Source organism: Anoplopoma fimbria, chromosome 12, assembly GCF_027596085.1.
Source record: "Anoplopoma fimbria isolate UVic2021 breed Golden Eagle Sablefish chromosome 12, Afim_UVic_2022, whole genome shotgun sequence".
Classification (NCBI taxonomy): Eukaryota; Metazoa; Chordata; class Actinopteri; order Perciformes; family Anoplopomatidae; genus Anoplopoma; species Anoplopoma fimbria.
Genome location: NC_072460.1, coordinates 17,825,815 through 17,847,056, shown reverse-complemented (window position 1 = coordinate 17,847,056; position 21,242 = coordinate 17,825,815). Strand labels below are relative to the sequence as shown.

The following is a 21,242-nucleotide window of genomic DNA, read 5'->3' as shown; positions in this document are numbered from 1 at the left end:
AGCTGTTATGATAGCACTGAATTTCCAATTTTTTTATTGAACATTTTGTATTTGTAATAATAGAAATGTTTGAGAAAATGTTCTGGTGTTTGACATCAACAGTTGTTAGTTGAGACAAGTCTATTATTATGAGTTCCTACATCAATATGAGGACTCTCAATATGAGTGACATTATTTCAGTCACAAATTGTTTCATTCTTTTGTTTCAACAAGTCTGAAAATCAACATCAGTTTGTTGTTGTTGTTTTTTCTCCCAAGGGTGTGATGTGTTATCAGTTTTGTGATCTGATTTTTTTTTCTTTGATTAAAAATCTTATGCAAATACGGTCTCCGCGCTGTGTGTTTTGGGGCAATAAAACACAGTGTATAATGACAACACAGTTTGTGGTTTAACAAGCAGGAGCAGGCATAAAGGAAATTAGATTTCGTCTGAATCAAATGGTCAAATTAAATGAGGGTAGGACACAAAACACCACATAGCAGTAAGGCTTCAAAGCCTCTAAGTGGCATTTCCATGTTTATTTTGGTATATAACACACACACAAAAAATAATCAAATGAATAAATAATAATTTTAAAGGTTATTTCTTTTGCTTAAAAATATGCAATGTTACGGGTGATTCGTCTTATATCTACCATGACTGAAGAGTGCAGCGCTGATGAAAGACTTATGGCACAGCATGTGTAAATGTACTGCTCCTATTCTGACTCATTGCCTTTGAAAACATGACACTACCCCCCTGCTGTCACACCAGGAGTTTCCTCTTCATGGACAGTCTGTAAATGATTTGGTAGCCATCGTCCCAGGCGTAGAGCTGTTTTTCCTCTGGGTTGTATTTCAGACTGGCGTGGGCTCCGTACCTCCTGGGAAAGTAGATCAGTGGAGCCTCCTCGCTGCTGACCATGTCGTTGACGTCAAAAAGGCACTGGACTCGGGACCGGCTGGCCAGGCGTGTGTTATAAACGACATAGACAGTCCCGCAAACTACGAAAGACGCCTCTGCGTTCTCCCTTGGGCACCTGGTGTCCCAGATTTGTTCTATATCGAGCGAGGCCCGGTCCATCTTTGCAAGGTGGATGTTCGGTTCACTGTTGCTGGTTGCGTACAATAGCCAGAGGCCTTCCTCATCTGCTGCTAGGTCTGCAACAGTTTCTGGGTTGAGGTTGTAAACAGAAGCGTGGCTCTCCACGGGGAACATGGCGGCGTCTGTCACCGAGCCACTCAGCAGGTCATATTTGACCACCTGCACATCCATATCATCCTCCTGCTGTATGTAGTACAAATAGCCGTCGTAGACAGTGCTGCCAGGACCTCTCCAGTCAGAGGGAAGCCTGATCTGTCGGCTGCCGGTGACACCAGGAGAGCGGGAAAACTCTCGTACGGAGTTGAACTGGTAGACGCTGTCGCCTGTTGTCCCATTAAAGATGTAAACCTTGGATGACCTGGGGTCTCTGGTCCACATGCCCTTAGGACTGCCCACTCTTTTCAGGATCTTCACTGATCTGATGCTAGAGATGATTTCCACACAGTCTACAATGAGAGAAAACACAAAGAGAATATTTGCTGTAGTCTTGCTACGCCTGTCAAGCTTTCCTCGTTTTCATTAAATGATATCTGCATTGTTACGTAACATGAAAACACAGGACTCTCCCAGATAACGCAACAACCCCTAAGGTTTATGTTGCGGCCACCAGACCAGTTTCTTAGAAGTCATGTGTTGTATTCACAATGATGACAGTTAGGTTATAGGCCACGGCATTGACAATCAAGATCTTGTAATAAATAATACCTCAAAATGTTTTTGTTTTTTTGTTCATTCATAAGGCTTTAAAACCTCTCAAGAGAAAATGACAGAGGAGAAATGCATGTTGCATTCAGATGTTGCACCTCATATAAATAACATCTTAATAACAAAAATTATATATTTTCACAGGTGTGAAATTAATATAAGTGTCATAATGTAGATTTATATCTCCATGATGGCACAATAAGTTCCAGTTGGAGGTAGAGCGCCATTCCTAAGGTGAAATGTGTATTTGCAACCTACTGTTACATTTGGAAAACATCAAGCAGCCTGAAAGAGTCAATATCTGGCTCTCCAAATTAAGGCAATTTCAAGTCAGGGGGAAATTGAACACACAGACTTATAATGAGAGGAGGAATGAGTGCAGCACACATAAAGCATGGAGATGTAATAGAGAGTAATACAATGCTTTCACTAAAATATAAAAACAAAGGACCCCCCCTCTCCCCCACACTGATGTGTCATGGAGTGAAATGAAATCCGAAATGGGTCACTACAATGCGGTAAAGTTTGTTTGGGGTCACTTGACAGACGTTAACAATGGTTCACTGTGTTCAGAGCGAGCATGAGCTCAGAGAGTAACACCGCTGACCTGAGGGCAGCTTCCTGTCCCTCCTCTCTGCAGAGACACGGCTACAGATTGCACAGGAGATTTTACACACAGAGACTAATAGAGAAGCCTTTGCTCTGCATTGCACCATCATCCACTTTGAATGGGAGAACTCTCCCAGGATTTTGTAGAGCATGACTGGCATTATGATTCTGAGCAGAATATTATGACATTACTACATACAGTAATTCTTGAATTTATGGTTTATTTATTGTCTTAAGTTTCACTTGGTTTTGCAAGAAGATTCTGGATAAATGGTACGAAAGGAATTTAATGATCCAATACCAGGGATTTAGCTTTTTGAACCAATTAAAAATATAGATCTTTTGCTAAAAGGAGCAAAATGTGAAATTCATAGCATGTCAATTGCCTCTCAATGGCAATAGACATGGAGGGTCTATTGCAGCTGTAACCACAGTATGCATGAGCGCAATGCAGCAGAGCCGAGCCATGAGCTAGCCTATAGGGCTACAGAGATGCTCTTATTACAACACACACATACAGAGAACAACTTCATTCTCTGCTCAGGTTACTCATTTGTATCTTTACATAGCAAATAGCTGTTAGCAGCTATATTAATGCTCTGAATATCACATGCAGAACATTTAATGTGCACATTCAGTGACATCTGACAATATAAAGTGTGTTTCGTGAAATTGAAAAAATTGTGTTTCACAACTTTCCACATCACACTTTAAAAAAGGGTTAGCAGTCCCTGTATTATACAGAACAAATGACCGTTTGAGCATTGTTTGTAGCAGCACGCCTTGGGATCTGAAGATTATAAAGACAAATGCTGTGCTCAAACAGCGCATGCAGGGGAGTAGCTCTGCTGAAATAAATGAGTTGCATCATGCCACATTTCTCCTGGAAAACATTCTGCCCACTGACTCAAAGCACTCCTTTTAAATGACTTGTAACAGCACTGTGTTTGTTTCCCCATTTTCCAGAGGCATTGCTTTTCCAAGAAAGCATCTCTACAGAAGGGGTAGTTTAGAGCCTGGTGTGATGTTAGCACACACACACAGACACACACATATATACAAATAATATATCCCATAGGACCTGACTGTGCCAGGGCTCCGTCATGAATGAAAATTAAAGATCAAACACATCCATTTTGCGGAGCACGTTTGGCATCAGTGTGTATGTACTTCCCTGCAGCTCACCAGAGACTCTGGAGTGCAGCTCCTCCCAGTCTTCTTCTTCCTCTTCCTCTCCTCTGCTCTCCTCCAGCCTCCAGGCTCCCTCCTCCACAACCTTGTCTGCCTTATTCACACAGGCACGGGGGGAAGTCTGGATCTCCACGTAGTCCATCTCTCGCTCCACCCGGTCCACTCGGACGGCAGCTCCTTCCATGTCTTTGAACATCACGCTGTGCTGATTTTTCAGACCATCCATGGCCTCAGCAGTTAGCTTTTTGAAATCCAGCAGCTCTGTGTGATAGCGATGGGATTGCCCGTGCCACAACTGCATGCGGTCCTAACAGATGTGAGCAGAGCAAAACAACTGTTGAAAAAACGTGTTAGAATAAACCTTTTCCTGGTTTTCACTCAAGCTACCAGCTGTGGTGACTAACACTAAAAGTAAAGGCATATAACCATGGTTGCAGCTCTTTGAGCATGTACAGTGTTGCTTTGAGCTAAATACTAATATCAGCATACTGACACAATAACGATGCTGACAGGCTGATACTATATTTGGCTGGTAATGTTTACTGTGTTCCCCATATTACTTACCTAATTAATATTTGTCAATTAGCACTAAACACAAAAGCTGAGGCTGATGGAAATGTCATTAATTCTGCAGGCATTTCATAAAAACCAAAATATATATGACATCAGATAATCACCAAAGTTATTCAAGGTCATCCAGTGGGGAATATAAATGTGTGTACCAAATGTTATTCTTTGAGATATTTTATTAAAAACCCAAAATGTCAAACTCATTCTGACACTTGAGGAAAGTCAGAGGATCACCAAAATCAGTAGGATTCCTCCTCTAGGGATCATGAATTCTGTACGAGAAAAAAGGCAATCCATCTTGTAGTCTTTGCGTTAGATCAGTCAGGACCGAAGAGGTGGACCCGCATTGCCATCCCAGCTGTAATATGAATTGTCATGAAATCTCTCATTCATGATCCCCAAGAGATTACTCTCACTGAACTCTGACCCTCTCTGTGACCTTCTTAAGCTCACCAGCAGGTCAGAGCTTTCACTTTTTCTAGGGACCTATCTCAACATCTAGATGGATTGACAGATACGTTTGACAGACATTCATGGTCCACGGAAGATGTAGCCTAAACTTAAAATCCACTGTACACTACCTACTCAGCACCAGAAGACACACACTGTTAGTGACAAGCTGAACATAAGCTAAAGAGACAGATCCTTCCCTCAGGAATTGGTTGAGACCAAAAGCAGAGCTAAAAGAAAGTGACTATAAATGAATTATGCTCTGTAGCGGCCGGATCTGTAAATATGCAACAGTTTGCAAACAAGTTCCTTTATATTGACTTAAGAGGTGACAATAGGTCCATGTTGTGTTCGCAGCTTGTTGCTTTTGCCCCCAGGTAGCTGAAAAAGCAGTTACACAAATAAAAAATCTGTTGAAATCTGATCCGGCATAACTGTACTTTGTGTTTAGCGGCGAAGATAAATTAACAAACCTAACCATGTTAACACGTCAAAACAAGAACGTAAACATGATGAACAACTGGTTGCTAAAACAAAAAACGCGAGGAGAGATGAGTCGAGGTAAGAGGCATTTAACAAAATTAAACATTCTTGCCTCAGATATGTTAAAGACACGTCACTTAAATATGAGGCACGGGTGACGGAAAGTTTTCAGTGATACACTGAAAACTTTCCGTCACCCGTGCTCCACTGCAAGAAGCCTTGCTGGAGGAGCCATAAGGGAGGATAACTCCCTTATGGCTCCTCCAGCAAGGCTTATTGCTCTTCAAGATGCATTTCAGGAATTATGACATCCTTCAAGTTGGAGTGCTGGGAGATCAAATGCCAGGTCACAAACTAAAGGATCAGGGAGCAGGTAGGCACAAAAATCGGGAAATTTGAAGATCCCTTAGTTGTGTTACCTATAAGCATTAACACCATCACCAAATAGAATACGGTTTCACAGTGTGTGATTGACACAGTCATAGTGGCAGATAAATTATTTAGAGCAAGATTTAATAACAGACGATCTTCTCCACTGTCTCCTCCACAGATTCATTTTCTCTCTTTGCTTGCTGTGGGCCTGTGGTCAAATGAAAATGAAAGTTCAATGAAAACTTATTTGATGAATTGCCATGTTCATATCAATGTAGAAGTTGAACCAGCATATTGGAATTGAGACTGGAGGGAAACCACAGGGGGTTGAAGAGAGCAGGATTTAGCTGTAAATAGGCTATTCATTTCATGCGGATAACAGCTTTAAGATTGTCATTTTTGCATTGCAGCAGCATGGAGGATGAAAGGAAAAATGTCTGACTCTGAAAATATATACGCCAGAAGAATACATTAAAATAATTATTTAAATGAGAGTTCACTGAAATTACACACCAACATTTCAATTCTGTTGCATTTCATATCATAAGCCAACAAAAGTCTTACACACACTTGGCTGTCTCATAAGCTCCCTTTAAAAACACAATACTGAACTCTCAGCAGTTTGATTCCTTCCCTGAGGCACTTTGTTGTAACACAGCGTCAGTCTACCTTTGCAGAACACACTCTTTCTATTAGGATGTTGAGATGTTTCACACCATGGCAACAATGGTGTAGCTTGTTCTCATTACTGGTGTGTCATTGTCATAAAACACTAAAGAAACTAATAATGTTAGACAGAAGCTGCATGTCACATGCATCGACTGATATTCCCTCAGAGACCCCTGCAAAGTTGATGAGCTGGGCAGAGATTGCATTAATTGGACTGCATTAGTTGAGACACTACTAATCTCTGCATATTGCACATATTCTTTACACTTAATACTGTGAACATTGGCACAGTACTTGGTCAGTATTTTTTTTTTAACCAATATATATTTCACCTATTTTTGATCTAGTTTTTATTGTCATTTCTTTCTATTTAAATGTATGATTGGATACATTTGCAGTACTTGATTTTATAACTGTTCTCTCACTATTTTGCACCAAAGATACCGAGGAAAATTGTTTGCGAAATCCTACTTTGCAATAAAACAATGCAAACTTATTTAGATTCAGGGATATATTTGCTGTCACTTAACTTGTGGAAAACTACAGTATATTGATAAATTCTCATTTAAAGGGGTATTGCTTCTTACCTCAATAGCCAACAACCTGTTCTCCAGATAATCCATCAGCCCCTGGTAGTAATACTGGGCTCCAGTTAAAGTCCAGGCAGTGGAAACAAGGAGAACAAACACCGGCTTCATTGTGAGCCGGTCAATGGGGATAGCTGAGGTTCTTTGTTTGTCCGGAGTTTAGATGCTTCGTCAGGTTTTCCCTCCCAGGACTGTCCTCAGAGCTTCACACAACCTCTACCTACTTTGTATACAGTAAAACTACATGTGCAAAGACAGGAGAAGGATAGACTGCAAGTGAGAGGCCGCTCTGAGAGTTCCCAATTATTTGACCGCTCTCACTTTGCTGGAATGTTTTCACAAACTCTCAGGGAGGAGCTTTGTGCCTCTTACGTCCTCTATGTCCTCAAAAAGTGAATGTGCTTGCTCCACTCAACTCTGTGCATGTGTGCAGGTTGGTGTTTGTTTCACATTTTGTGCACGCTGTCTCAGGCATATAAACAGGGATTAGAAAGAACATTACTAAACAGCTCTTTCAACTGCTACTTCTTACAAGTTTAAATTAACTTAATAACTGCAGGGATACAGTCGGGACACTGCAATACAATTAGTTATGGTGCCTGTCACAGCCGGTAAGTCCAGGCAACAGAGTGAGGGGGGCTCAAATGCAGACAAATGAGCAGACAGCCACAGTCCAGGGATTTATTGAATGCATGATAGGGTAAACTTACTGGCAAGCCCAAACCGAGCTGTAAAGGGTCCACAGGAAAGCAGGAAAGGGGCAGGGGAAAGTTCTGCTAGGCATGCAGGGACATCCAGATCCAGATAGAGATACAGGTTAGACATTTCAGGTTGCAATATTCAGAGAATGGCTGATAAGGGATGAGCAACTTTGACAATCTGGCTGGGAATCAGCAAAAATGGGACGGTTGTATACTGTGAGGTATAGACAGGTAGAGAATGGCAATGAACAGGTCAGGGGTAGTGGGAAAAGGGCCAACAAAACAAACTTCAATGTGTTATTTTGAAACAAATACAGTACAGTGTAAGTGTTACAACCCCAGGACATATAGTGTCAACCTCTCCCCCTCTCTCTGGTGGCTCTGTGCAACTGGCTGCAGGAGAGACTCTCTGATCGAAATTTTCTGTCAGAGCTTCCAGTCCTTTACGCTGTACATTAGGAAATTAAATTACAGAATAAGAGAGTCATAGCACTTTGCTGCTGATAAGGTCAATAGAGTTCAAACAACATACAAAAAAGTTGAAAAGATCATCATCATCATCACAATGGAGTAGAACCACAGAAACAAAGTAATAAAAGGCGATTAAATAAAAAGAGAGTTAGAGAAGATGTAAGAATTCTCTGGAGGAAAAAGTTCAAAAATGCTATTCTATTAAACAAAATGTGTTTTTAGGTGAAACAAAATTGCACTTATTTAAAAGCTAAGAGAAAGCATTTGCAGTGCCAGATTTGCTCCATCAAACAAGAGTCAGACATTCATGATCCGCCTTATTGGTTTCGAACATACAGCTCCCCTAGCACATTGACAGCTAGAATTAGTCAATAACACTTCATGGCTGCTTGGCAGGAGATTGCTTTTCTCTGAAGCCCACGAACAATGTATACTGTAGATTATGCTCTGTGTGGGGCCAGTAGTGCATGAGGGTTTGATTACACAGGCGATCACACGCCTGACTTTTCAACCCAATGGCAGTTAGAAACTTTGTTTCTCTTAGTTTTTGTCCCTCTTGCTCTGTATGAAACTATTGTTTTTTATTACCTTCCATATTTTTTCTATTATTAAAGTCGACATATTTGTTTGAGCATGTTTATGAGTTTTATGAGTGTTCTATGGGTGCATGTGGATTGTGATGCTGGTAAGTGTGTATTGTGTGATGCAGCTGCTTGGAGCCCAAGACTGATTTCCCTGCGGTACAACAAAGTATATTTTGTCTTTACTTATTTTTGAGGTCATTTGGCATGTCTTTGTGGCCGTTACGTGTCTCTTTGTGGTAGTTTTACATCTTTTTGTAGTTGTCTTTTGCCCCTTTGTGGCTGTTTGGCATGTCTTTGTTGTCATTTTACATCTCTTTTAGTTCATTCCGCGTTTCTTTCTATTTGTTTTGAGTCTCTTTTTGGTCGTTTTGTGTCTCATTGTGGTCATTTCATGCAGATGCTCTGGTCCAGGAAACCTTGGCCCTTTACCTGGTAGATCTGTTCACTACCTTCTGACTATGTAGAAGGTTTGGTTGCTGCCGCTTTAGCCCCATCCCTGTTTCTACCCCTTCCAGAACAAGTCAAACTATAAACTGTGAAGGCTGCTTAAACTTCAGGGAACAAGCGACAAAGTCAGAGAAGTTTTGGTTCAAGGCTCGCAGCTTGTTTATATATCATCATAGTTTGATTAAGGGCCGGTGCCCGGTACTCCAGCAGCCCAGTGACTCAGGTCTGAATCATTCTCTTCTTTGATTGTCTGCTGGCCGCTATCATCTCATAGCCCTGGACTGAACCACAACCCCCTGTCTATTTTTATGCCAACAGACAGCAGACCAGACTGTGAGTGTCGTCATGGTAACAAAGTGCGGTACAGCTGCTTTTAGAAATCGAAAATGGGCAACCTGGAGTTTGATCTAATCTGGAACACATTGCCTGTCTGGAGCTGGCAGTCAAGAGCATTGACAGGCCTGGCTGTAAAATTGTGTGTGTGTGTGTGTGTGTGTGTGTGTGTGTGTGTGTGTGTGTGTGTGTGTGTGTGTGTGTGTGTGTGTGTGTGTGTGTGTGTGTGTGTGTGTGTGTGTGTGTGTGTGTGTGTGTGTGTGTGTGTTCTTATGCCCGAGAGGTTTTTTTTTTCAATCATAGTTCTTGATTGATGTAAGTAATTACAGTTTTATCCCTTTTTTTTCCCATTTTGCTAAATCGATTTGAAGTGTCTCAAACTGCCTGCCACTCAGGGTGGATTTTTAATCTGTTATTAATTACTGACTTAATTGCCCCATTGACTAGTGTAATGTGATCAAAGGGCAAAGCATCATTCAGGATTCATTATGTTCTACTAAACATCGGCATATTGCAGTCTCATAACCTTTTAGCTCGAGGCTTGTGCACAATGAAAGGGTGTAACTGTTGCTCAGACAGGTTCAGGGTTGGACCCCTTGATTCAATTTATTCAGGGGACGGAAGACAGAAATGTCCTGTGGCACTGGAAAGCTTCACCAACACACTGCTGTGCATGGTTCCTTTGCAAATATAACCACAAGATGGCAGCATCTCTCTTTATGGAAAACGTGAACAGTGAACGGTGGTGTAAGAAGTGCTTAGAAATGTAAAAATACTATCACAATAATGTCAAAATGCTCTATTAAAAGTTTTGTAAAGTTTTTAAAAAAAACTTGTCCTACAGAATAATAGTAAGTTATTGTTAAATTTCACATAATATATTATTAATACAGAATCATCAATGTTCAAGGTGGGACTAGTTTTAATAAATGAATAGCTTTAGGTGCAGTCGCGTAATCGAGGGGTCGGCTCCAAAGGGTCACAAGATAAATCTGAGGGGTCGTTTAATGATTAATGAGGAATAAAGGAATAAATAACAATGTTCTATTAAAAAGCTCTCGAACTTGTCGGACTTTTCTTCTATCGTTTAATATTGAACAATTGTACCTCTTTGGGCCTCATATGGAGGTTGAAATGTCTCTTTGATGGCACTGCTTAGGTGTCAATAGGCCCCAACTAGAAAGCAATGTTGGGGACTAATGTTAAATCTTCAGCATTGTATTGTACGTTTTGTGCTTATCAAATGCAAAATTAATCAAAAAATAAACTCTAGTTAACTATAGTTGTAAAATAATGATAGTGAAGTTAGAAGTACTGTATATATATATATATATATATCTTTCCCTAAAAATTGTAGTGGAGTAGAAGTAGAAAGTACCAGGAAATGGAAATAGGTAGTAAACCACAAATAACCCAAAAATGTAGTTAAGTACAGTACTTGAGTAGATGTTCTGACTTTCCACCATTAAGTTTGTTTGGCTTCATTGTGGCTTGGATCAGAATTGTGTGCACCCTGAGGTAAAGTAGACATTATTGGTTGTATTTTGTTTAGATTGGCTTTGCTTCCTCAGCATTTGAAGTTCCACCGCTTTAAGTGTTAACTAAGTGGAAAATTTCAGAGGTTGAATTCCTTTGAAGACCTTTTATGATCAAACTCCAATGATGGAAATCCAAATTGACTTATTTAAGGTTTGGGATGAGTAATGCTCATAAAACAAGTATAAGTCATTAACTATCAAACTGTAAAAACAATTTAAAGTATGTTTTTCAAGTTCTTAAAAGGGGGCCTAAAGACCTTTAGGAGCAACATTATAATTATAATTATTTTTGCATTTATAAGCACAACATGTTTGACAACATTTATAATTTATCTTATGAAGAAATATTACAACAGTTTCACTTGATTATCATTCATTATCTGTTTGGGCAGCAACCTCCACTTATGGATGCCCTGGGGAAGAGTGTGGATGTTGATAAAAACAGTAATAAACAAAACTGTTATAAATGCTGAATAATGGGGTCAAAGTGTTACCCTTAATTTGAAAATACTCCAGACTTTGACAATGGTTACAGATTTGTGTGCATCGACATGCATGCGTTATTGGTGTATTTGTGTGTGTGTGTGTGTGTGCCGGGGATCTCATGTAATCTCAGACGTTTGCCTTCACACCAGGCGTCAGGAGCCACCCATAAAAACCTCCTTTCCTCTGCAACGGAACAAAAAGCCAAACACCCGTTAAAGGCAACGTTCTTTATAACCCTTTCGTATTGATTGAGAGAAAACTTAGCAGCCCAGTGCCAGGTCGTATAAAAAGGCAGACCGAATGGGTGAAGCAACGTAAATCCTTTAGTCCCTTGTAAATAGCTTTAATACACCCGAGGCGCCAAATCACTTGACCTGCGTTAGCCCTGCCGCTTGGAGTCTTTCTGGCTGACTGAGCAGTGTGGAGCCAGCCCCTCTCCTCCCATTCTCTGGTTGTCAATCCAGGTAATAGTCAAGGCCTTATTAGTGACACACTTTCTCTGCCTGGCTTCATGGCACCTCCTGTATTTAATCAGTAGCTGAGGGCCACGTTTTAGATAAACATATCTTCTCCTTTTTTTTTTTCTTTGATTGGAAGAATTTGCAATGAATTTGCAGTAGTTAATTCTATTCAGGCGCTGAATATCGTGGGTTTGTGTTGTTGGACACAATCTTGGAAAGTTAACAGCTTGGTGTGACTACAAACAAACCTTTGGGAATATCCACAGAGCATCAGTGAGTCATGTTAATACCAGGAATTGTGAAATGGTTTGAGGTGTATCCTAGCCACATTTCAATGAGGTATGCATTATGTACACACAGGACACAGGTGTGTCTTGTTTTGATTCGTTGCATACAGGGGCATCTTGAGAGAAATATTTTTTTCCAACATGATATCTAAAGTTGGCCATGCGCTATAATGAAAACTGTCTCTCAACTTGAATGAATTTCTTGCTGCTATGACAGCTGACATGCACTTGCTTGGGTTGCTGAGCACAAGAGTGCCTGAGGGGCTGTGGACAGCTGCTCAGAGGGTAAAAAATCTCAACAAAAGCAATATTTATCCATGGTGGGCGCTGCAATGGGAGCTTGACCGCTGGAAATAAAGACACAGTTTATGAGAGAATATCCAAGGAAATGGCGTCACAGCCAGCCACAGCTGTTAGCCATACTGCTCCTTGGTCTAGACGAGGGGTCAGAAACCTTTTTTCATATGAAGTGCATTATTTAAAATGTCTTGTTAATCAGAGTGTCATATCATTAAGGTTAACATTCAATTTAATTATGACACCACATCTTAATTTCCAACAGATCTGTTATTTTATTTCATCTGTAGAGAACTTGAATAAAAACATTTTTGTATAACTTTTCTACCGTAATCAGAACATTGTAATTATATAAACGAGAACACTACAGGGCTTCCATTGTTATTAAAACACCTACATCTGAGTTGAAATCATTGACCCTACCAAGCTTCAATTTGTAAAGCACCTTTGTAGTCTTCCGACCAATCTGCCCATCAGCTCCGTCAACTATTTCACATTTACAAACCGATGGCATGAGCTGCTCTCCCTCTTTGCCACAGAGGTAGAGCAGTCCCCATAACCGACCAGTCCCCATAAACACACAGCAGCAAATAACACTAATCATAAAGTTCCTCAACAAAGACAATGTCCGCTGGGTCCATGTCTTTGGTTGATTCTTACTGTTTCAGTTGTTTAGAGCAGGCAGCAGGGGGAAAACAAAATGTACATCAGACAGGCAGATTCAAAGAAAATACTTACATAAAGCAAAAAGGCTCACAGACTGAGAATCCAAACGTCAGGCATGTACAGAAGGCAAACACAGGTAAGTAAAGGCTCCAAACAGCTACAAAGGTGAGAGACGAACCGCAATAAGACAATAGAAGCACATGGACTAAATACAAAAGAAAAGAGAAAGATAACGAGTGACAGGTGACAGCAAAGCTAACAAGGAACAGGTGAAACTCATGAGGACAATCACAAAGGTGGGAAAACAAACAAAGGGAGTAAGTAAAACCAAACACCAGTGGAGTTAACTTAAATGAAATAAAACAGGGAACTGACTAAACAAAACCCAAGACAATGACATATGTAGAGCTTGTTCATCAAATCCCAATTCAAGCCCTGCATGTGCTCTGTTTTTTAAGACGGATTTGAAAAATTGTGAATCTGGCCTTGAAACAAACTGTACTGCGTATATGGGAGATACAAGTTGGAAACTTGTGCTTAGTGTTTTGATCACATGTAATAATGTTCCAAAGCTGTCAGGAGTACTTGGAGTTTCATTCACTACAACACAATCATGTGCCATGAAAAAATCTGATTATATTGCCAACACGCTCCGCCAACCCCTCCTCAAGCGCCGCATGCGTCCCGAGCTTGACTACATGACATGTTTCGGCATTGTCCTCTGCCTCTGGAGCTGAGTGAGGAAACATAGCAGGAGGCGGGCTCGTGCATACCATTATCTCACAAAGCACTCATTACAGGAGTATCTCCCGTATACCCTATACCAGCAAAACATGTCACCTCACGCTCTATGCCTCATTCTGAACACCGCAGCACTCAAATCCAACACCTCTTTGGCACAGGGCTGTACTCAAACCATGACTCACTTGAGTGAAATGCCTTAAACTTTACGGCTGCCAAATTATGAAGTGAACAGAAATGTATACATGGGGTTTGGCCTCCTCTGCCTGTAAGCATAAGGGAGGGGTGCAATAGTCACTTGCAACCCACCTGCAAGCCCCTTTTTCATAAAAACAAACCGTCATGTTTTGCCACCATACATCATGAGTACATTTAATTTAATGTCAACACCAGAGCTATAAAATGCGGTAATAGTTGGCAGACGAGAACATTCAATTACAGTTATAATTACTCAAGTTCATTATGTAGGCCCTTAGCAACATACTTCTACACTGATTAGTGCGTAAACATCTGATCCCGGTAGTTATCTTTGTGAAAATCACCACATTATCTGCAGTTAGATTTTGTTGACTGATCTGAGAGCATGTAAATGGGGCAAACTTCTTTTAGAAGGTAATTACATGTTTAGTGGCTCCATGTCTGGATTAGTGAAAGTATGAATGCATCCTACCCTGAGATTTATCCATAGTTGCTCTATAATTATTGTGCGACTCTTATAAAAAAAGAAAAACTTAAATAAATCAACCATGACACCAATGTCATTATGTTACGGTTAAAACCTGTGATCTCACTGATAAGCAACTGCAATTAGCTACCATATGGTGCCATAAGATGGAAACAATTTAGCACTTCCTGGACCTTGATTAAGTTAAATCAAATGTTTTAGAAGCCCATTAGGTTTTTGTTCATCAGGCCGTCATCTTGAGGTCATGCTTTACCCGAAAACCAGTGTCATAATCAGAGCATCACGACAGACTGGAGCAGGGCTCAGGAGAGATGGGCTTGTCAGCAGCTGTTTCAGTCCGTCGCACGGTGTGGAAAAGCTCTGTCATGGCCTACCTAATGGTAATTGTTTGGAGCGGTGAGAGCCCACCGTCTTGTCTGCATGCTGGTATCTGAGGGGTTTGGGGGAGGGCACTCATGGGAAACATATTTCTCTTCGATTTCTATTTTCACATTTGCGCAGCTTTTAAAAACACTGTGTTACAAGACATAGGGATGCATATTGTAAATGTAGGCAGGTAAGGGACTGTATAAACATTATCAGGGGGGATGTAGGGGTCAGAGGTGGAAGTAAAAGTATCAATACTACAGTGTAAAAATGTTCTGTTTCAAGTAAAAGTCCTGAATTCAAAAGTATTATCATCAAAATATACTTAAAGTATCAACAGTTAAATACTCACTCGATTTTACCGCTATTGAGATTGATATAAATGATTAAAAGAGATGAATAAATGAATTACTGTTGCATTATTTTGACATGTTGAAGGATGGTGTTGCAGTTTTGGGAGAGAAAGACAACGGGAGGGTCATAAGAAATTATAGGTAACAAATCAGTGGAGTTTCAGCACAGTCCCTTCACAAACTAACAATGTTTAAACAGTCCCATAGAAAGCAGGAAAGGTGAGGAAAGAGGAATTAGGGGGAGACAGGGGGAAAAAAGGGAGAAAAAAGTGTCGGGAAGAGAGAGAGAGAGATGGCGTCTCAGACAGACTGTCTGGCTGCACCAGGATCTTCAGCACTCAGCGTCATATGATTCTGGGGTCAGAGGTTATCCCCACTGATGAATATCGGGCCGAGCCACGTCTCCCTCCCAAAAGAAAGGGAGTTGTTTTCACTCCCTGGGTCTGGAAAGTTTATTTCAAGAATCCATCCTGCCAGCAAGAGATTGTAAACCTGTCTCAAGGAAGAAGAGTTACATTCACAAATATTACTTTTTTTAAGGTTTTACTGCCCTGCCAAAACATCTAGAGATGCTCTTTCTCATTCAAATACACCTAATCACATAGCAGTGGGATAAAGAAGGTACATACAGTGAATGCTTATATTTAATAGTGAAACATACATTCCCAGGATTTTGACAGGATTTGGAAGATTATAGCTTGCAGTCTGTGAACTGTGTGAAAGTACACTGCTGTTTTGTGTTTATCCTTTCATACTGAATACCTCTTCCCACATGTCATCTCATTATATCCCTGCGTCTTAAGGTGGTAATACACCAGCTTTTTAGGCAACGGTCTTAGCAACAGGGGGGGGAAAAAAGGGAATCACTGAGTACATATCTGATTATTTCCATGTAAGAATTCACACGTTATTTTTTGTCCTTACAGTTATTCTGTGTGTCTTCATTTTTCTCACAAATGTGTAGACTCTACAATGAATAATAACAGGGCATTTCAAATAACACTGTCAGCAGGATTTCTACTAAAAGCTTCTGGGAGATTATAGCTGCCCAGGAGTGACAAGTGTGAAATATGAGATCACACATGTGAACAAATGGATGGCAGACGCCTCGGCATTTATGAGCCTACTGGATCAGTCCCCGCCAGGATATACACAATCGTTTGATGGACTTGATTTGTGTAATGAAAAACCACACCGGCTTTCTCTGCAGAGTGGGAAAGGGCTGGTCTGACACCGACTGAGGTGTTTCCGAGAGTCAAGCTGCAAGGGGAGGTGTGGGTAGAGGTTCAAATGGCCTGTCCCTCAAGCCTGAAAGGGCAGAAACGCCATCATCACCCAAGAGCTGATTCACCCAAACTGAAGGTGGATAGATGTGGTGGGTGTAAGCGAGGCATGATGTGGCCATGTTTAGGGTTCACGGTTAACACGCTTACAAGACTGGGATAGAGAAAAGAGAGAGAAAGAACCGGATATAAAGGGATGACATGAACATCTTGTTTCTTGTTAACTTGCTGCTTCCCGTCAATCCCAGAAATTAGATCAAGGCCAGCCATATCACATTTTTGATGCTTTCCTAGTTTTAAGTAATGATTCCCTCTCTTTACGAAGTTTGTGCCTCTGTAAGTGTACGCCTAATCACTTATTTTACTAAAAGTGTGAGGCTTGTTTAAAAGCTTTTACATCAGAGTGGTGGAATGTAAGTGCATTTACTGTACTGAAGTACAAATTTGAGGTACTTGTACTTCAGTATTTTCTTTCAGTGCCACTTTCCACTTCTACTTAACTCCATTTCAGAGTTGCTGGTGTTAATATTTCTTACCAAATTTATAAAAAAGGCTATTTCAGGTTGAAAATAGCTCAACACGCCATCTACTGTTAAATCTGCTCTAATCTTGCAAGGCCATTTTTGAGATAGAGTCAACAGTTATATGACGCAAACTAATCTATGTCATATTGTTTTTACTTTTTCCATAACCACTGTGTAGCATTACTATAACACCACAAGCCTGTTCTCTCATTCCTGTGGACTTGAAGTTAAGCCATCAACACATTTCAAAATCCAGTGAATCAGTGTCAATGACTGAAGTTACATTTTAATGGAAGACACTGATTTCTGTTATGAACATTTTAAATGAATGAAATAAAAAAAATCACCACATGCCACTAAAATAAAGTTATTCATTAAGAAGATAATGTTGAGTAGATCAAGTTGGATAAAAAAATATAGCACCTGTCAATACTACATTTTCAGAGGGTGAAAATACATCATTCAAGCTATAGATGTGGAGTTATTGCTCTAAAATAACTCTTATTGCTCTATTGTGTGAGTTTTTTCTCAAGTAGCCGTGACGCCAACCATGTAACGCGTGCTTCATCACTCTGGGGCCCCTCAGCCTTATCACTGCAAGACCTTATCTTATCTACTTCATCAACCTCAGACCCGTCCCTCGGAACTGAGCTACTGGCACATAACATAACAAGGTCTGCTGTTTTTATTCTCAGGAGCCCCCAAGTCTGAGTCACCTCACCTGCACCGCCCCGCTCTATCCTCTGCTATCACTCTGGGAAAAGATAATGAGGGATATTTGCCCTTATTAGTGTCATTTTTTCTATTTAAGGCCTTATTATCTCATATGAGGAGGCATGTCTTACATTGGATGTCTGACATGTTTGTCATAACAACTGAGCTTAGTGCTGCTGTTGCATAAGGAAGCGTGAGAACAAACTGCTGTAACTGGAGGCTTGGGGAATCGTAACTTTAAACATATGGATATTAGCAGGCTGACAAACACCTCATGATTCATTAAGATACTTGCTTAGAGAATCTGACCCCTTCTCACACTTATAACTAAGTCCAATCTGAACACACATTCATGATGCACATTCTTGAATGCAGTTTGACTTACTCTTTCTGAGGATATAATTGTATCCGATGCAAATAAATTGTATCAGCTTAAAATAATAGAAATAAAGGTGCACTTCAACCTTTGAGTCCAGAGCTTTGGTGAAAATTATTCTTTAAGTTTTCTTCAGTATCAGATTAAGGTGTAAGTAGGTGTTTTTTCCCCTGTTTCTAGTAATCAGGCTAAACTAAGCTAACATTAGCCTCATATGAAACACACAGGCATGAGAGTGGTATCAATCTTCTGATCTGACTGTCGCCCAAAAAATCGAATAGCGCATTTCCCTCAAACTATTCCTTTAAACACACACAAACACAAGCAGTGTAGAGAGGCAGGAGAGAAGTCAGACAAAGCAGGTTCCAAATAAGCACAATAGGTCTTGGGTCTGCATGTGCAATTGTCCCTAATTATGACAATGATTCGAGGGAGCTCCACATTCCAGTGCCTCTTATGGTTTTGCTGCTATGTGTCTTGGAGCCTGTGGAGCCATTAACACGATACCAATCTCACCAATGGCTCCAGTTTGGGCCTCCCATGGGCTCCTGAATGCAACCTGTCCAGCTCGAGGAGATCCAAACATCCACCCTAACCCTCCTTCTCTTCTACACTCACACACATTTCCCCAAAGGAGGTAGGCATCTGGACAAACAATCAATGCCAATGACAGATCCACGTCAGACAGAGCCTAATTATGTGAACAGCGTTCTGAGAGATAGCATGTCATTAAAACCCACCGTCTCCACTGCTACTACAACAGACTCTTTCCTGCTGCCTGCCCATGCTGTGAGGTGTGTGTGTGCGTGAATGTCAAGCTGGACCAGTGTTTCTTATGTACCCCTTGTCCTCATATAACTTTTCGTGTAATTGCACCAGCGGTTGCTGAGTGAACCTTTAAAGGTGCAGAGATGTAGACATGATCGAGACATGAGACAAAAACCTTTTTAGGGGCCATGTGCGATTGAGGGAAGCCTCAATTGCACATGACAGCTGCAATTTGAGAACTAAATTGCTGAAAGTACTTACATAGCTGCTGTCTGATTTCAAAACCGCCCAGACACTATTAATACAAGATTATTCAGAGGAAGAAATGACACATTCAGTTTGTAAATAGGATACAGAAAAGTGGTCCTGCAGGCACAGTATAAAGACACAATCTGTGTTTCTGTTCCTCTTCTTCTTCTGGGAAATAATGAAGTTGCTGAGCCAAACAACAAAAAGGCATAAACAAAACCCCAGTAACAATAGATGTGAATTTAAATCTGTCTCTTTCCATTCAAAGCACAGTGACAAACAAATGAGATGACAGCTAAGCGATGAAATACAATGGGAACCAATGTTGAGGCACTAAGATCTTTTGCTTCAGAAAAAGCATTACCACTGGATAGAAATACTTCTTTACAAGTAAAAGCCCTGCCTTCAAAATACTGTACTTAAGCAAAAGAACAGCAGTATTATCATTAAAATATACTGTGAATCACACACCAACAGTAAGTTAGCTGTAGCTGAGCTAAAGCTAATCAGCTCATATTGGCGGGCTGTAGCGCAGTGGAGAGCAGGGTCGTTCTCCATTCAGAGGATTGTTGGTTCGACCCGGCTTCGGCAGTCGATGTGTCCTTGGGCAAGACACTTAACCCCAAGTTGCTCCTGAAGGCTTTGCCATCGGTGTGGACTGGATGTTGAATGCTAGTTAGAGATGGGCAGGTGGCACCTTGCATGGTAGCCCTGTCATCAGTGTGTGAATGGGTGAATGATGTGTAATGATATGTAATATAAGCTTTGAGCTACTGATTATAAGTCGCTTTGGATAAAAGCGTCTGCCAAATGACTGTAATGTAATGTATTGAAATAAATTAAAAAAAATTTAAAACACCTGTTGCTCCAACATCTTAATAAATCACCACCAAATAATTTGGTAAATACAGCTAATCATAATGGATAAAAAAGAAACACCTGGTTAATTCATCAAGCTAAAAACTATACTAGCCTATTTTAGCAGCATAGCACTAACTGCAATCTTAATATCTGACTCTCGTAGAATTCATGTTTTATCCATAGAGTATACATTTGTAAATGTTGATCATTTGGGGCAGCTGACACAAGCTTTTTTAAGTTAAGGGGAACATAGACAGTTATTAATCTACACATCCAGCACATCCAGAGTAATTTATATCTGTGATTGTCTGCATTCTAGAGCTATGCAGGTAGTGTGCAGTTAGTTGACCTGAAATATGTTATACAGTAGTGCTAAAACTGACTGTTACTTTGAGCGGTACCTTTCACATACTTATGTGATCCATTGTCCAATATAAAAATATTGATTATAGCTGTTCTTTTAGCTATAAAAGACAAAGCAAGTGTCATGCCGGAGTAGGATTTTCCATACCCAGGAAACCCAAAAGTGGTACTTACTAATGGCTGGTCGTGTATAGATGGCAACCCTCCATTTGCGAAACTCTGGCAAGATGGTTGAGGTTACAGGCATTGACCTCGAATGGCTATGGTTGGTATAGGTCGTCGGAAAGCGTGTCTCACGAAAGTTTTTGCAATTTTTTGTAAATCCAGGATGACCATCTAGACACGAGGCTTATAAGGTCTGTAAAACACTAGTAAATTATTTATCTAACATAAGTAGGGCCATTAATTGCAGCTGATTAACGCGTCATAAAATGTGCCTTATTAGAAAGTTGTATCCACATACACAAATACATATAATCTCAGTGTGAAGAAACTGAAAGTAATAAGCTCCAGTGCTTTGTATTTATCTTTCATCTTCTTCTCCACTTGGGGTGGTATCACAGCAACAGGTTTGTTTAGGGCCGCCTCTGTATCAGCAGGACTCGGACTGCTCGGCTCTGTTTGGAGTAACTTAGGCTACTGTGAAAAAATCTGAGGCATGCTAAAAACATAATATACAGGAGCCTGGCATCCCTAAGCGAGAGTCTCACTGTCTGTTCCTCTCTGCAGGTAGCCATGTTTGGAAGTGCTGACAAACAGAGAAGAAAGACAGAATGCATGGGGTCCAGGCCGGTGGCTGGCTTCTTGCCAAAATGTCACATCCTCCTCATAATCAGGCTCCAATTATGGTCACCTCTTATAAACACGCTTGACTTGAGTGTTTAAAGTAAACTGCAGCGCTTTTAATAATAAAGAGAAGTGATTTGGCTTGACTCCCCTACTTTATATGAATGTTGAGTTTGTTGACA

General features: G+C 40.6%; 1 protein-coding gene across 2 annotated transcripts; it reads right to left on the bottom strand.

The window, feature by feature from the left end:
- Nucleotides 1-511: 511 nt before the first annotated feature.
- Nucleotides 512-13,104, bottom strand: olfml3a (olfactomedin-like 3a). 2 transcript variants are annotated; one of them, XM_054609860.1, is made up of 3 exons: nt 13,064-13,104; nt 3,584-3,896; nt 512-1,530 (listed from the first exon to the last, which is right to left on the bottom strand). In XM_054609860.1, the coding sequence occupies exons 2-3, from the start codon at nt 3,888-3,890 to the stop codon at nt 746-748; spliced, it is 1,092 nt and encodes a 363-aa protein (XP_054465835.1). In that variant the 5' UTR covers nt 3,891-3,896; nt 13,064-13,104; the 3' UTR covers nt 512-745. The 2 variants fall into 2 exon arrangements, with proteins under 2 accessions (XP_054465835.1, XP_054465834.1); XM_054609859.1 differs by lacking the exon at nt 13,064-13,104 and adding an exon at nt 6,721-6,949.
- Between the last annotated feature and the right edge of the window lie 8,138 nt (nt 13,105-21,242).

Bases quoted from the DNA above. Each gene is read 5' to 3' on its own strand.
- olfml3a (XM_054609859.1), bottom strand. From the start codon at position 6,831: ATGAAGCCGGTGTTTGTTCTCCTTGTTTCCACTGCCTGGACTTTAACT. The intron at 3,897-6,720 runs GTAAGAAGCAAT...CACATCTGTTAG, and splicing joins ACAGGTTGTTGGCTATTGAG to GACCGCATGCAGTTGTGGCA. The intron at 1,531-3,583 runs GTGAGCTGCAGG...CTCTCATTGTAG, and splicing joins GCTGCACTCCAGAGTCTCTG to ACTGTGTGGAAATCATCTCT.